Source organism: Centroberyx affinis, unplaced genomic scaffold (assembly GCF_046629955.1).
Source record: "Centroberyx affinis isolate AG114_WGS23_722 - 3 ecotype Tasmania unplaced genomic scaffold, CSIRO-AGI_Caff_v1 ptg002592l_1, whole genome shotgun sequence".
Classification (NCBI taxonomy): domain Eukaryota; kingdom Metazoa; phylum Chordata; class Actinopteri; order Beryciformes; family Berycidae; genus Centroberyx; species Centroberyx affinis.
This window is the reverse complement of record NW_027280795.1, coordinates 102,228-117,500: the sequence shown is the minus strand read 5'-3', so window position 1 is coordinate 117,500 and position 15,273 is coordinate 102,228. Positions and strand designations below refer to the sequence as shown.

General features: G+C 39.8%; 1 protein-coding gene across 2 annotated transcripts; it reads left to right on the top strand.

The window, feature by feature from the left end:
• The first annotated feature begins 3,311 nt into the window (after positions 1–3,311).
• On the top strand, positions 3,312–6,527 carry LOC139656968 (astrocytic phosphoprotein PEA-15). 2 transcript variants are annotated; one of them, XM_071534629.1, is made up of 3 exons: positions 3,312–3,417; positions 4,623–4,778; positions 6,395–6,527. In XM_071534629.1, exons 1-3 carry the CDS (start codon positions 3,312–3,314, stop codon positions 6,457–6,459), a joined length of 327 nt encoding a protein of 108 aa, XP_071390730.1. In that variant the 3' UTR covers positions 6,460–6,527. The 2 variants fall into 2 exon arrangements, with proteins under 2 accessions (XP_071390730.1, XP_071390729.1); XM_071534628.1 differs by having other exon boundaries at positions 3,312–3,483.
• Positions 6,528–15,273: the final 8,746 nt, after the last annotated feature.

Below are 15,273 nucleotides of genomic sequence, written 5' to 3'. Positions count from 1 at the left end.
GTCAAACGTTTGGACACACCTGATTGAATGTACGATGTTTTTCATTCTCTTAAAGCCATTTTGATCTAAAGGCTTATATACTTAAATGCTTGAAAGGTGTTTCTTAGACAAATATAAAGTGATATATAGTGAAGTTGAACCTATGTATGAATTTCTTTCCAACGCCTTTGCCTTTCCATCAAGGCAAAGGACAGAGATAGATAGTTTTGATGTCTTTACTTTTATTCTAAATTGTGAAAAAATTGTAAAAATAAAGAAAAATGCGTGTGTCCAAACTGTTGACTGGTAGTGTATATAAATTAAGTAATGTACAGTATTGTGCAAAAGTCTTAGGCACATGTAAAAGAAAAAAAGTAGCGAAGATGCTTTCAAAAGTAATTAATTGAAAAGTTTCTACATATCAAAAAATGTACTATAGAGCAGTCTACTAACACACTAATGCAGAAAAAAAATGAATAAACATCTAAGACACAATTTATATAAAAACTCTTGGGTGCCTAAGACATTTGCACAGTACTGTATATAAGTAAATCTCACAGGTTAGGGTTAGGTATAAGCCCTCCTGTCAGATTCATAATAAGGTTTTAAAAGGGAAAGTTCAGGGTTTGCAGCTTAGCCATAAAGCTCCAGTCCATATGTCACCGTGAGCTAAAGACCATGAACCAAAGACAGTGTGTGATCACCACTCTATGAAATGCACATACTGTACTTGGAGCAAAGCTGGCTCTAGCTAATCCTCTATAGGAGACGGTACAGCGAGGGGGGGCCCCCCGGTGGCGGCCGGGGGTAACGGCAGCTCGGTTTATATAGGTCACCGAGCGCCACCGAGCTTCTTCTTCTTCTCCTTCTTCTCCTTCTTCTTCTTCTGGGCTTTCTATACGCAGCGTTTATCTGTGACGAGGCGGAGGGGATCAGAGGCAGACGGAGCGTTCGTGCCAGCACCCATGATGCACTGCACGGCTGCATGGGTGCCCAGGGTGGGGGTGGGGTGAAGATTAGGGTGGGGGGGGGGGGGGGCAGGGACAAGAGAGAGAGAGAGAGAGAGAGAGAGAGAGAAACGTGTGTAGATGCACTTTTCTATTTCATTTTTATGTAGGATACTGACGTTTTCTGGGCAGCAGGGTGGTGTAGTGCGTAGGGACACACACACACACACACACACACACACACACACACACACACACACTCTCACACCCCACTCCCCTCCTGCCGAAGTCCCCATTAGCAAAAACACTGAATCCCTACCTGCTGCTCTATAGCTGACCTCTGACCTCAAAAAGAGGATTTCTCCCTCAGGGATCAATGAAGTATCACATTATTTCCCATCCTCTTGACAGTAATCTTGATCATAATCTTGATCAGCTCTTATATCGAGATCAAGAAATCCAAACATGATACCTTGAATATGCTGATATTAGCAGGACTATGGAGGCGTTTATTTTTGAGTTTTGCGGCCTTTGTAGCATCTGTTTCCATGGTAATATTCCAAATATATCATTACCAATACAGATTCCGGATGATTTGTGTTCATCAGGACACGAAGATGCATATTAACAGCTTGACCCAAATATGTTAATAGCCTTGATAAGAGCTGGTATCTGAAACACTGTGTGCATGTGAACGCCTGCCTCTTGATGGATTTGATTTGCTGCTTCTAAACTGACGGACGCCACCGCCTCACACAACAACAAGGCTGAATCACTCTGTTTTTTCTGTCGCTCCGTCTCTCGCTTTCTCTGTTCTCACTCCGTCTGAACAAGACACATCCCTACACACACACACACACACACACACACACACTTATACTTATACTCTTATGAGGATAACCCGAACCCTTCCATTGACTACTTTAACCTTAACCTTAACCAGCCTTAACTGGATCTACCTACTGGTTCTTTAACTAATCCTAATCCCAGTTCTAATCTAAATCCTAAACTCAAATCCTTACCCTAAACTATCGCCTGAAGGAGTGAGAACTGGACAAAACCAAACATACTTTACCCCGAAGGTCTAAAATTCAGTGTAGTTTGTCAAAAAAATTGTGTGATAACATTAATGAGATGAGTGTGTAGTAATTTCAAGATGTCATTGGTTGAACTCTCAGTCAGTCCACTAGAGGGAGACAGAGAGCCACAAAAGTTTTCATTACAGCTTGGGTCAAGCTGGTGAAAAGCAACTCGGAACTCAAGATGTTTTTTTCCACTGGTCTATCATAGAACAAAATCAATTCCAAGCTACTTGCCAACATATGTAGAGGACATGTATCTTAGATAGGGATTAGTGCAAGGTGTGTGTTTTCCAAAAACACACACACTGACACACACAGTCATACTCATCGTCATACACGCACACAAATAGTTCACTCACAACAACAACATAAGGATGCACACCAAGACACACAAACACACAAACTTGGCATACACTATGAGAATGATATAATGATAAAATTCAGAATGAACCAGTTATCTTTACTCCAGCTTTTAGTAAAAAGGCACTGGACCACAAAATGGCTTTTCAATAGTTTCTTTGCAACCCCAGAGCAGCTATAGTAAGATCAGAGAGCCTTAGAGTTACATTATGTATTATTTGTTGAGCTCCCATGCATGAAATACAATTTTATCAACATTCAAATTGATAAAATTCTATTCTATGGTTTGAATAGGATAGAAATGGGCAACATTGGGATGGAAAACAAAAGCAAAATGCTGAGGAGAGTTTGTTTCTGAATGTGAAGATCCTTGCAATACGTGTGTGTGTGTGTGTGTGTGTTTCCACATGCGATCCCACTCACACTGTATGCTATTATCATTAACTAACTGATCTCCCGTAACTGTTTCCACCCACATGTATGGGAAATAGGTGGGCTGTTTGCACGTTGAACAATTTAACAATTTTATTGTATTTTCAGTCTCTCTTGTTTGTTATTTTTGACCCTCTTTACTTCTATCTTTCTTTCTTTATGTATTCATGTACTTATTTATTCTTTTGTCTTTCTAAGTTCTGATGCTAAAACCACAAGCTAGATTTCTTATTGTCTCACCTTCAAAAACTGTGTGAACAATATTATTAAAAATTATATTGCAGTTTGTTACAATATGAACAGTAATTCATGTTTTGCCATACAAAATTCAGAAAAAAAATCACAATATGAGTTTTGACCAAGCAGCTCTACTCTCCTTTCAGTCATTCACTTCCAGGTAATTTTCTGTCCTCTCACTGTAACTTTCTCTTTACTTTTGGAGTCAAATGATTGAATATTTCTCGTTTCTTTTCCCCCCTCTCCCCTGTGTTTCCCTCCCTCTGAGCAGACCATGGCGGAGTACAGCTCTCTGCTCAGCGACCTGTCTGAAAACATCACCAACGAGGACTTGGAGCAGCTCAAGTCGGCCTGCAAGGAGGACATCCCCGAGGACCAGAGCAACAACATCACCTCGTCCAAGGAGTGGTTCAACTACCTGGAGAAGAACGACAAGCTGGCCCAGGGTGAGAGAGAGAGAGAGAGAGAGGGAGGGAGAGAGAGAGAGAGAGAGGTTTCCTAAACATTACTGTAAATCAAATCCAAGACTATAATGCAGTTTCATGACTAATAATTGTCAGTATCTGTCCTGAAATGCTACATTTTCTTTGTTGAATGGCTGATTTGAAAGTGGCTCTGTTCATGATGATGATGACAATGAGGGTCAGATAATTATTCAGGGATGACAAGGGAAAGAGAGATGGCGGTGTTGCTATTTTTCACGGTGGCAAACGGACGCAAACGCACTACAAGGGTCCAAAGCAATTGCATTAAGAGAAACGGGCTGCAACTTCAGAAATGATGCAAATTAAAAAACATGTACAAAAATCCAAAGTAAATATGAGAGTCAGCTAATTTGCTTTGGACCCTAGTGCATTTGCGTCCGTTGGCCACCGTAATTTTTGTATGAAACGGCCATAATCAGTGTTTAAAGGGGCATTAAATAATCTGTCGCCTTTGTAGACCTCTATTGGCGACCAACAGGAACTGCAACAATATCAATAGATCCCCTCTATTATCCCCTCCTGCATCTATACCACAGTATGGTGGCCTGTAATCGACACAAATAAGAAAGTCACATTTTCACAGCAGAGACCTAATTAGAGCAGAGCTCCAACAGAAACATGAAGAAGTAATATGTCACCATGAAATGTACTGTAATGATAATGCTGCTTTTTCATTTGATTTGTGTGAAGCTTTTTAGCCTTTGTAGCTGAAAACAGGCCAGAAAGTGAGTTTTGAAAGCCAGAAATCTCAGCACCTGGTCAAGTAATCGTTGAGTCAACCCTATCAAACCACCACAGATACTGTATATTCTGGTCATTTTGTGATATGCAGAAGCAACCTTACTTACTGCATTACATTTAGCCCTCAACATACCCTTGATAGTATAGCTTACTTTTATATTTCCTTCCTGGGAATCTTACCTGGATCCCCCACTGATATTTCCAAAACCTGAACTAAACTAAGACATCCTGAGAAATCTACCTTGATACTATTCTGACAAGCAGCCCTCTGAAGCACTTAATCCACTGGTATTACTGGGGCACGATGGGAACTCCGGGCTTTTCAGTGAGCAGGTCTTCTTACAAACCATCCTGCACAGATAACCTGTCGTACATCGAGCACATCTTCGAGATCTCGCGGCGACCGGACCTGCTGACGAGGGTGATCGAGTACCGCACCACCGTGCTCAAGATCTCTGAGGACGATGAGATCGACACCAAGCTCACGCGCATCCCCTCCGCCAAGAAGTACAAAGGTAACACGCTCGACAGGTTTAACCAGGAGAGCATGCTGGGATATGATGTGATTAATTTATTGATTGATTGATTTAAAGAGTAACTAAAACCCCACCCAAATCTGTGGTGAAGCCTGACATCTAATGGTGAAAAGTAAGGTACTGAACTGGCCACCTGCTATTGGCTGATCTTTGGTGCCAGGTGATGTCACCTTCTATAGAGTACAACAGGTGGTGACATCACCTGGCACCATAGCCAATAGCAGATGGCCAATTCAGTACCCTACTTTTCACCATTAGATGTCAGGCCCCACTCAGATTAGGGTTTGGGGTTTAGTTACTCTTAAAAGCACCAGTCTGGGAAGTATCTGAATATACTGTATATTTAGAATATATTCACATACAGTATATTCTGTTTTGAATAACAATATTACCATTGTAAGAAGAACAATACATGCAAGACTGATGTCACGTATTGTCTGTCCTTCAGGGGAGGGGGGTCGTACTGCAATAACAGATTGGAGCTTTAATGTTCTTTTCGAAAACAGGTTCCTCTGTTCCCTTCCCTCTCCGTCTGCTTTATGAATCCCATTATTACTTGTCCCCCAACTCTTTCCTTTCTACCACTTTTTGTGTAGTTCTCTTCACTTCACTTCACTTTTATTGTCCATGAGGGAAATTCAGCTTGCAGCAAGGCACAATACAAACACAGCGTCAACACAGATACAATACAAATACAAAAACATCGATGCCAGTACAATGAAAAAGGATGAACAGTGGCAGATACAAAGGATGTGCAAGGAGAGAGCATTGAGGTGTATGTGCAAAAAGTGCAAAAGCGTGCAAATTAAGCATATTTACTGCAAATGGGATATAAAAAAAAAAAAAATTGTATCTATTGCGCTTTGCCCTTGCAAGCCTGAACTTTCATCCTGAGAGGAGAAGGCAAAACGATAAACTGTTGTTCCAGATTACCTACAGCTGACCCTGTCTTCCACAAGACCTGGAAAACAAAAATGCCTGAGCATTTTCTTCCATTGCTGTGCATTCACACTTTCTTTTCTGGTCCTAGACAGTGGCGTTAAAGAACTCAAATCCTTTACTTAAGTACAAGTCGCAATACCATAATGGAAAAATACTCGATTAAAAGTAAAGGTTCTGCATTCAAAAGTTTACTTGAGTACTCATTCTGAAGAACAGCCCCTTTCAGAGTGTTAAACTATTGATGCATTAACCTGTAAGAAGTGTTTTAATGTTGTCGGTCTAACTGCTCCATATACTGCTGGGGATTTAAACTCTAACAATGCAACATATTTTATTGTACATTTTGCATGTAAAATCTTATTCTGCAAAGTAACTAGTAACTACAGCCGTCAGATAAAAAGTACAATATTCCCCTCAGGAATGTAGTGGAGTAAAAGTATAAAGTCTCACAAAATGGAAATACTCAAGTGCCAGTACCTCAAAATTATACTTAAGTACAGTACTTGATTTCTTTTGAGCTAACTTCTGAGTTTCTTGTACTCAAGTCAGCAATGACTTAATAATTCTCTCTCTCTCTCTCTCCCTCTCTCTGTCCCTCTCTCTCTCCCTCTCTCTGTCCCTCTCTCTCTCCCTCTCTCTCTCTCTCCTCCCAGACATCATCCGCCAGCCCTCTGAAGATGAGATCATCAAGTTGGCCCCTCCACCGAAAAAAGTGTGAGGCCTTTGCACCTTGACCTGTTCACCCCTGGCACTCCAATCAACCAACCAACCATTTCTGATCACCTCCATTGCCTACCGACCGCCCCCACACACACACACGCACACACACACACACACACTCCCCTCCCAGCCACGCCCCTCCTCTCCCCCCTGCACTAACACACACGCCATGACACAGAACCGCAGGCAGCCACCCACCAAGGAACCAATCAGATCGCAGCGATGCACCTCGTCCGCCTCTTCCCAAGCTGAGGGGAGAGAGGAAGAAAAAGACATTAGAAGAAGAAAATGGGAGATGGACAGACAGTGTGTGTCAGAAGGAGAGAGAGAGAGAGAGAGAGAGAGAGAGAGAGAGCGCCAAAGTCTACCCTCTTTTCAAAAGCTGAGTGAGTCAGTTCAGAATGTGTGTAATCTGTAACACTGTTCAACCTGTAATGCTGTGTTTATGCGAGTGTGTCGCGTGTGTGTGTGTGCGCGTGTGTGTGTGTGTTTGTGTGTATGTGTGTGCACACACGCCAGTCAAGGTTATTATAGTTCACTAAAACAAAGACTAAACCAACCCATGAGCAACAATAACTGAGCTGAAACTACAACCTCCGGCTCCAAAAATAAAAAAATAAAATAAAATAAATGGTAAAGAATTATATTGGGTGTACATCAAAATGAGAGGGGGGTAGATGTCGTCTACACATTGCTACATACTAATAATAATATAAGGTAATTCAACAATGGTTACTTTACTTAAATAGATACTTTTGTCAAAATGCTAAAACTGAAAACTACTGTCTGGGAAAAAAAATGAAACTAAAACTAGCAAACATGTAGTTCACATGATCTGAAAACTCACTGAAACAAAACTGAAGTTCAAACTAAAACTAAAAAGAAAACAACAAAAAAAAAAACTGATCTAAATCTCAAACCTATCATAACCCTGACTCCGGTTCATTTCTATACGGTTGCTTGTCCAAGTGTACGGCTGCATATTCGTTCAGGTGCGTCCCCCTATAACTATACTGTTCATAATGAGTTGATAACAAAGAAAAGTAGCACTGGCATCAATTCCCCAGCCTGCTTACTTCAGTTCACATCCTCTTGCCGTTTGGCCAAATTGCCGCAAGGTCGCTGTATCTGCATCTTTCAGTCAAACTTAAAGGGCGTGACAGCCACTCTTCCTCAGTTAGAGGTATGCATTCCCTTTACTCTTACTCAGATAATTGTATCATGATTTAAGAGCAAATAAGTCAAATATTTTAGATAAAGATATTCAAAGTTGATATTCATAGAAAAAGCCAATATTTGCCTTTAGCCTATAGTCATAGCACGAGTTATTAAGAGAAAAAGCGTCGATGGAAAAGTTATTATTGTGTATTTCTATACTTCTGTACTATGGACATTCCTGGTCCGCAGGTTTTCTCTTCATTATGGGGACCAGTTAATCTAAAAGCGTGAAAGTCTGTCATCTGAGCTGACCATGCTAGAGATGTAAATATACGATTAATATATTCCAAAAAAATGTAGAAGAAATAATATATTTACCGATATGTTCCACGCAACACTCGGTTCAGATTGGCTCTAGCAGCGAAATTTCACTTATGTTCTGTTTTGCCAAATCTGGCTTTGTGACCAATGACTTTCACCCTAATCGAATCTAATCTGAAACATTTCCAATACTTTCACAACTATTGATCCTTCGCAGATTCAGTGTCCCTGTATGAATGATGAAAAACTCTTATAAAGTACTTATACAGTATGTTGGACGACATTAAATTAGAAAATACAAAACTATATTTTGAGGAGATATATTGGATGTTATATTTACTGTGTAAAAATATTGTGTGTGTGATACATAAATAGAGAAACACTAAACTTTCTGTCGGCCCAATGTTGCCATCTCATTTGTTGCACAGAAAATAACTCACCAGTCTTTGACTTCCCACAGTATGGAAGAGGAGGAACTAAGGCCTCTAGAGATAAAAAAAAAAAAAAAAGATCAAAGTTAAGGAAGGGAGAAAACGGCAGAAAGAAAACAAGGCGTGTGATAATAAAACATATCCTTTAATAAACTGTACATAACAGTAGATTGTTACGTGGCTCATAATTCCCATGTCAGAAACCCATGTTTTATATAGCAAGGATCACTGATGCACACAGCGGTTCATAACCCACCGACTATGCCATCCCTGGTGCATTTTGAATTGCCTCAGCCACCGTACACCAACACAATAGCTAGCAAGACTGTTGAAATTAAACTATAATAACTGCTCTTTTGAACACTGTGTCTCTTTTCTCCCCACGACGAAGCCTTAGCAGACTTTATGTTTACCCCGAAAACAGAGAATTCGTCAGAACTGTGAGAGACCGTGCGTGACACTGGCACGCACCTCAACCAATCAAAACCGGCTCTCTGCTTTTAAAGAGAGCGGGTGCTTTTATTCTGAAATTTGCTAAGGACTTCAGTGTTGGTGTGTATAGAATGTCTGTGGGTCTATTTCTGAGTGAAGGCCCCCTTCTTTGTTGTCCTCAAAGCTGTAGGATCTAAAAATGAACCAACCACATGAACAAAAATCTGTCACTGTATGACTAATCATTTCTCCCCGGCCCATCATCTCCCTCCCGTCCCTCACCTCCAACACACCACCACCACGCTCCACTCTATCCCAGTGCCAATGACTAAGACTTTTATTTCGATCACAGTTTCCGTGATCTGGGTTTTTTTTTTTTTGTATTGCTCGCCGTATATTGTAGTGTTGGACTGATTTGTATCCTATGCATTTACGTTTGTAGGAAAACTCTGCACTGTAACCTGTTTCCTCCCAACAAATCACTGAATCGAATGAACTGAATTCTTGTGTCGTGACAAGTCGGGACGTGTTTGACAGTTGACCACGATTTCCTGCTATTCTTGATTGACCTTGCATGAGGAATGTGTGGTGGGTGGAGTGGCACTTTCAAAAGAGAGAGATTAAAGTGTGCAGCCTCAGAAAGCTGTGCATCTGTTTCAGGAAAGCAAAATGTTTGTTACCTGATGCTCATTGTTCTCTCCGGTTAAATCATCTAACATTTTACTATTTTGCGAGCAAAGTCTTAAGGCAACTCAAAAAAATCTGATAATTGAAAATGAGTTTTCCTTTCATGCCAGCAATTGTATGGCTAGGTTTTATATTTTTTCATTTTGGCATGAAACTCTTCAGTTAATCTAGGACACTTCAAGATTTTCAAAATATTGTTAAAGGAAAAATCCACCCTAAAACACCTTAAAAAAAACAGCTATTGGTGATGTTCTTTGCATTTCTGGGTCCATTTTGCTGGTGTATTTTTCTTATTCCAGCAGAAACTGGCCAAACACACATGACGTGACGTCATGTTGAGATATTTCCAGCAGTTAAAATGGAGTTTGATAGGGGAGAATTTAAAACAAAAGCGGTAAACGTCAGGTTTTGGTGTCGGCCCCTCAGAATCAAAGAGCGAGGGCTTCTTTCGAGAGCCGCCATTCAACAGTTATTCAGGGAGAAATCCATCGTAGAAGAGGCAGAGAGACCAATTTCTCCACAGACAGGAGCCTCCACAGACCAGAATGCAATGCAGCGACAAGACATGTTGTGTTTTGAGGATAGCAAGGCATTCTGGGAAGTGTAGTAAATCGCTAACTGACGTAGAAGTAGACGAGGCAGGTTGAGGGAAAGCGGGTTCACCAAAAAAACGTAAATTGCAACACTTGATCACAAAATAACTCCTGGAATGCACTGAACATCACAGACTGATGATATGTAACAGTGTGAGAGTTTCAGTGGGTTTTTCCTTTAAAGACTTCCAGCATCCAGACTAGCTTCTTGCCAGGCCGGACCCCAAGTGAAGCGGTGGCTGCCCCCCCCGACCTTGAGCCTCTCGAACACAAAGTAGGGACCACTGCATCTGCCACATAGTTGAACACAGAAAATTTTATCAGGCAAAGGGAGGCAGCTGTACTCACTGCTATGACCTGTGGGTAACGGCCTGGCGAACATTAGCAGGGATTTGATCATTTGTTCCTCGCCACTCACCATTTCCACTGAAGAGCTGCGATGGTTCTACAAACCAAAAGGCAGGTTTTTGTTTTGTTTTTTTTCCAGATCATAGCATGTGTGTAGACTATTGTACAAATATCTGCAAGGGAGGATTTGGGTTGTTGTAATTTTCTTTTTCTTCTTTTTCATTTGAAGTGCTTTTTGAATAGCAACTTGTGAATTTCGATGTTTGTGACCAAGTGATTTATTTTTTTTTTCTTCTCTGGATTTCAGTAGGCAATGGACTGCCATGTTAGCGATTGTGTGGTAGGTTTGTCAGTAGTTTGGCAGTAGGGTTGCCCATGCGTATCCATAAACATCACAAAAAAAAAAAAGATTAATCTGCCTGATGCTCTAGATGCCCCTGGTTAAAGCTTCAGTTAAATTAACCTTGTGTCAGAAAATGTTTTGCATCTGGTTGTTGACCGGATTTTCTTTTTGCTGTGTGTCCATTCTGTTCTGATTCAGCTCGTGTCAAAGTCAAAATGTGGCGTAGAGTATCTATCTTTGATTGTGCTGCACCCCTCACGCATTTTTTTTTTTTCTTTTCCCTTCATGTTGTGATACACAGTAATCACTTCCTGGTAACCTTGGTAACCCTGGCATAGCCCTTCTGACTTCATCCCCATGCAGATTATTCTTCTCTGACGTTTTTGCATACATGTACTGTAAAAAGTCCAACCACAATGCTCTTTGTGATTCTATGTTTATCTGATCATTTAAAAAAAAAAACATATATATATACAGTATATATGATATATGTTTGCCGTTGCTTAGCGTTTTTCTGTAGCCATTGGCACATAATATATCAACATATCAGTCGCAAATGATGTCAAATTGGGATTTCCATGTACCAAGTACATATCAACTTAGTAAATGCTGCAAAGTATAAAACTACTAAAACATATATGTATTTATGATGAATACCTGAGTATAACCAAGACATAGATATAGATAAGCATAAAATGAAGAGGCGTATATTGTGTAAAGGTATACAGCATGTAATGCTTACAGTCAATTAAAATTCATACATACTAGAGTATCATTTTCCCTTAAGGATAAGACTGTGTGGGGTTTTTTGTTTTGTTTTTTCTGATTAGGTTGTAAATATGTATTTTGAATATATATCAGTGTTTGTTTTGAAATTGATTAATTTATTTAATGCCTATATATTGTTGTTTTTACGTATCCTGATTATGTTTACTAACTGGAAACAAATCAAGGGGATGAAAATGTGTTGCTTCTCTAATGTTCAATTGATACTACACAGACCATGCATCAACACTTTTATATTTCATGTTATTCTCTTCACTTATGTTTTACAGTTTCAGCTTGGGCTGATGATTTTAAAAAAAACAACACAAGAGAACCTTGATCTTCATTTCATTATGTTATTACTTATATGTAACATATTATTATGTTTTATTGTGTTGTGCTTTGATCAGATGTGTCGTGGTCACTTCTTGTAAAATGATTTATTCAGAGAGTTTCCAAATCATGACAAAAGATGAAAGCAGTCACTGAATCATAATCTGCTATTCGTACGTATGCGACATGTCACTTCCACATCGCACCAAGAGCAGGAAACTGAGAGAGGAGAGAGTCTTAAAGTGTGTGTTAGGGTCATTTCATATTCTATAGGAAATAAATATTGTTTGTCCTGCAAGTTTTGATCCCCATTTACAGTACAATGCAGCCTTGTGGGAATAATTGGGAATCACCTTTTAGGTTTTTGACCTTAGTTTCTGATCTCACAACTATAGGTCATTATTGTTTTTAATCACAGTACTTACAGTATTTATTACCAGATCTTTGCCAGTGTTTTCATGAAAATAATGTTCTTATTGTACCTATTTGGTATAAAAACTAATATCAAAACCTGCAATTGGCAACCCTCACCTGGACAATAAGCAGTCACTGTAGTTGTTCATTTCATTGTTTCTTTTTAGATATAGTTCTATAGATATAAAAGGAGTTAATGAGTGGATTAAGGGCATATGGATGGAGAGATAGAGTCGAAAGGTAACTACTGTCAGTATCAGTGCTGGGTAGAGTAGTGAAGGTAGTGAAGAATAGTTTGGGGGTTGTAGCTCGGTGGAGAGAGTAGCTGTTAAAGATAAAATCAGAGGTGTGACCAGGAGTGTAAATGTGATGCACCTGCAGGAGCTGATGGTCTCCATTTTGGAAACAACTCCGGTGTGTATTATACAGGATGCCACGCCTCTGTGTCTCGTTTTGAATGTGGCAGGTCTTGCACAGAATGCTGTACAATTTGGAGATGTAGTTGACGAAAAGGTTTTTTTGTGTGGTTGGGAAGTCATGATGTGAGAATGCTGAATGTCTGGTTGGAGAAAACATTTGTGGCAGAAAATGTGTGGCATTTATTATTTCTTTGTTACCTTTTGCACCTTTTTAACCAAGAGGAAGAGTGCGTGTCGGAATGAGAATTATTAAACGTTCCTGAAAACTGTGCACAAGCTTGTTAACCACAGCTGTTCACACCCCTCTAGAGCTACACAGCAAAAATGTGAAGGTTTTTCTTTTTTTTTGGGGAGGAGGGGAGAAATAAAGTTTACATTTTATGCACAAAAAAGCAAGCTTTCACGTCGGAGGTAAAAGTGCCAACTTCTTTTCAGTTGCAAACTGCTGGGGGGGAGAGACTTGAAATCATGATATGCTTGACATTAAGGAATCTCTCGTGATATTTGTATTGAACAATCTCTATTTCAGATGGTCACAGGAATCTAAAGGTGGCTCTGGCCAGGTCGGCCATTTACTAAAATGTGTGCATTCTTTGCAGTAGTAGACAATAGAGGCTATTTTGAAGTGTTGTGTTTTCAACGCTAAGGTTAATCTGATCATTGTTACTGGAGTGGTGTGATTTGTCACTGTGAGTGGAGGTTTAGCGTAAGGTTGAAAAACATTCCTGTGCTTTGGTTTAGGATTAGTCTAGTCTGTAGGCATCTAACGATTTGATTTAACACCGAGCGACTTTGTAGATTAGAGGAGATTTCTACAGAGGTTTCGGAGAGCACTGGAAGAGTTTCATTCCAAAATAAGACACCAAAAATTTTAAAATAATTGACGAAAATGATTTGCTGGCATATTATGGGCCAATATTAAAGTTATAAGACCTTTACTTACAAAAAAGTTGTGCTTTTGTATATGCAATATTTTGGAATGAAACCCTTCATTATCAGCTGCTAATTTGGCTGAATATGAATAAAGGTGGTGATCCACTAGTCAAAATCTTTGGCCAGTGTAGACAGGCAACATTCACAACTAGAGGCAAGAACAAGTACAGTGTCAAAAATTGATTCAAATGTTTCCCAGCAACAACATGTTCCTGTGCAATTAAATCAACATTGCTGAGGCAACTTCTTCCGCACTGCTGCCCATTAGAGTTGCCCAAAAAATTGCCCTGTATATCACTGCCTTAAGGATCAGTTAGTGGGTTGTTTTCTCTATATGTCTCTGTGTCATTTTGTAAAGTGTTTAGATCTCGTAGCGAGTGACTAGTTTGGTCGGGCTACTGTTGTTCCATACATTCAGTCCAGTCCATCATATCAGTCAAGAGTTGCTGCCCATATACAAACGTGGTAAAAAAAAAAAAAACAGTGAGATGGACACTGGTCAAGTGATGGACACACATTTGAAGTTGGTTTGAGACGATTAGGTGATCCAACTCTGTCCCTACGACAAATGATTGGTGTCATTCTGAAAACGAGAGAAAAGCAGCAGGGGTGACACTGTGTTTAACCGTGCAGCGAAGAGTGTCATTACATCACTACATCCACTTTTAAGTTTGTTACACACAGCACATAACATAACCCCACCGGATGCCATGGGCTCAATGCTGTTAGAAACTTTTGCTAAGGTTTTCCTCTCACGGGGTAAGAAGTAATTCAGGATTTATTTTGCAATGACTGCAACAAAATACGGTATTAGGATGTGTATTGTTAAACAAGTACCTACAGGTGTGGCTTTTTGTCATGATTTAAATGAGACTGAACTGAAATGATGCCATTTTGTCATTGTGCTAAAATGAATATAAATATTATATTATATATTAAAATATATTTGCTAACCTACTGTGTTGCCTGAAGTGCCTTTTTTTCCAAATGTGGTGGAGAGGGGGAGCAGGTATGTGTCTCTGTTGCTAAACCCAATGATGATAACAACAAATTATTATCATAATAGTAGTAGCAACAGCCTGCATTTACACTGTAAATTTAAGAATTACTCAATGGTGAGATGATTTAATTCGCCATGGATTTCAGTAGAGTAAACTCAGCTGGATGTAGGAATGAAAAGTTGAAGGCAAGAACCACAGTGCATTTCCCAACTGACAGTCTGGGTAGCATGAATACATCTGAAGGTTCTCATGTTACCTAAATACGTGTTTACCTTGCTTTACTACAAGATCTGAGTTTGTGACTTGGGTAGTGAAGGATCAGCCTGATCCGAGCCAAACGCACTGATTCATTTCCACTAAGATGAAACCTGAGGAACAGCATTTTTAAACACCACAAGGAAGCAATTGGTAGTGAGACAAAGTATTGTTGGCTTTGGCTTTGGGATTAAAGAAAACAATGAAATGGAGTTTGGTGTCACTTCATCATCAAGCATCACCTGTTTTTTCGACTGTTTACACAGTTGAGAGAGTTAACTTGCAATGACTGTAAGATAGTACTTTATTTGCATGGCCTCATGTCTAACTCTAAGAGCAGCACAGACCCTGAACTCTTTTAAGTCAGGCCTAAAAACCT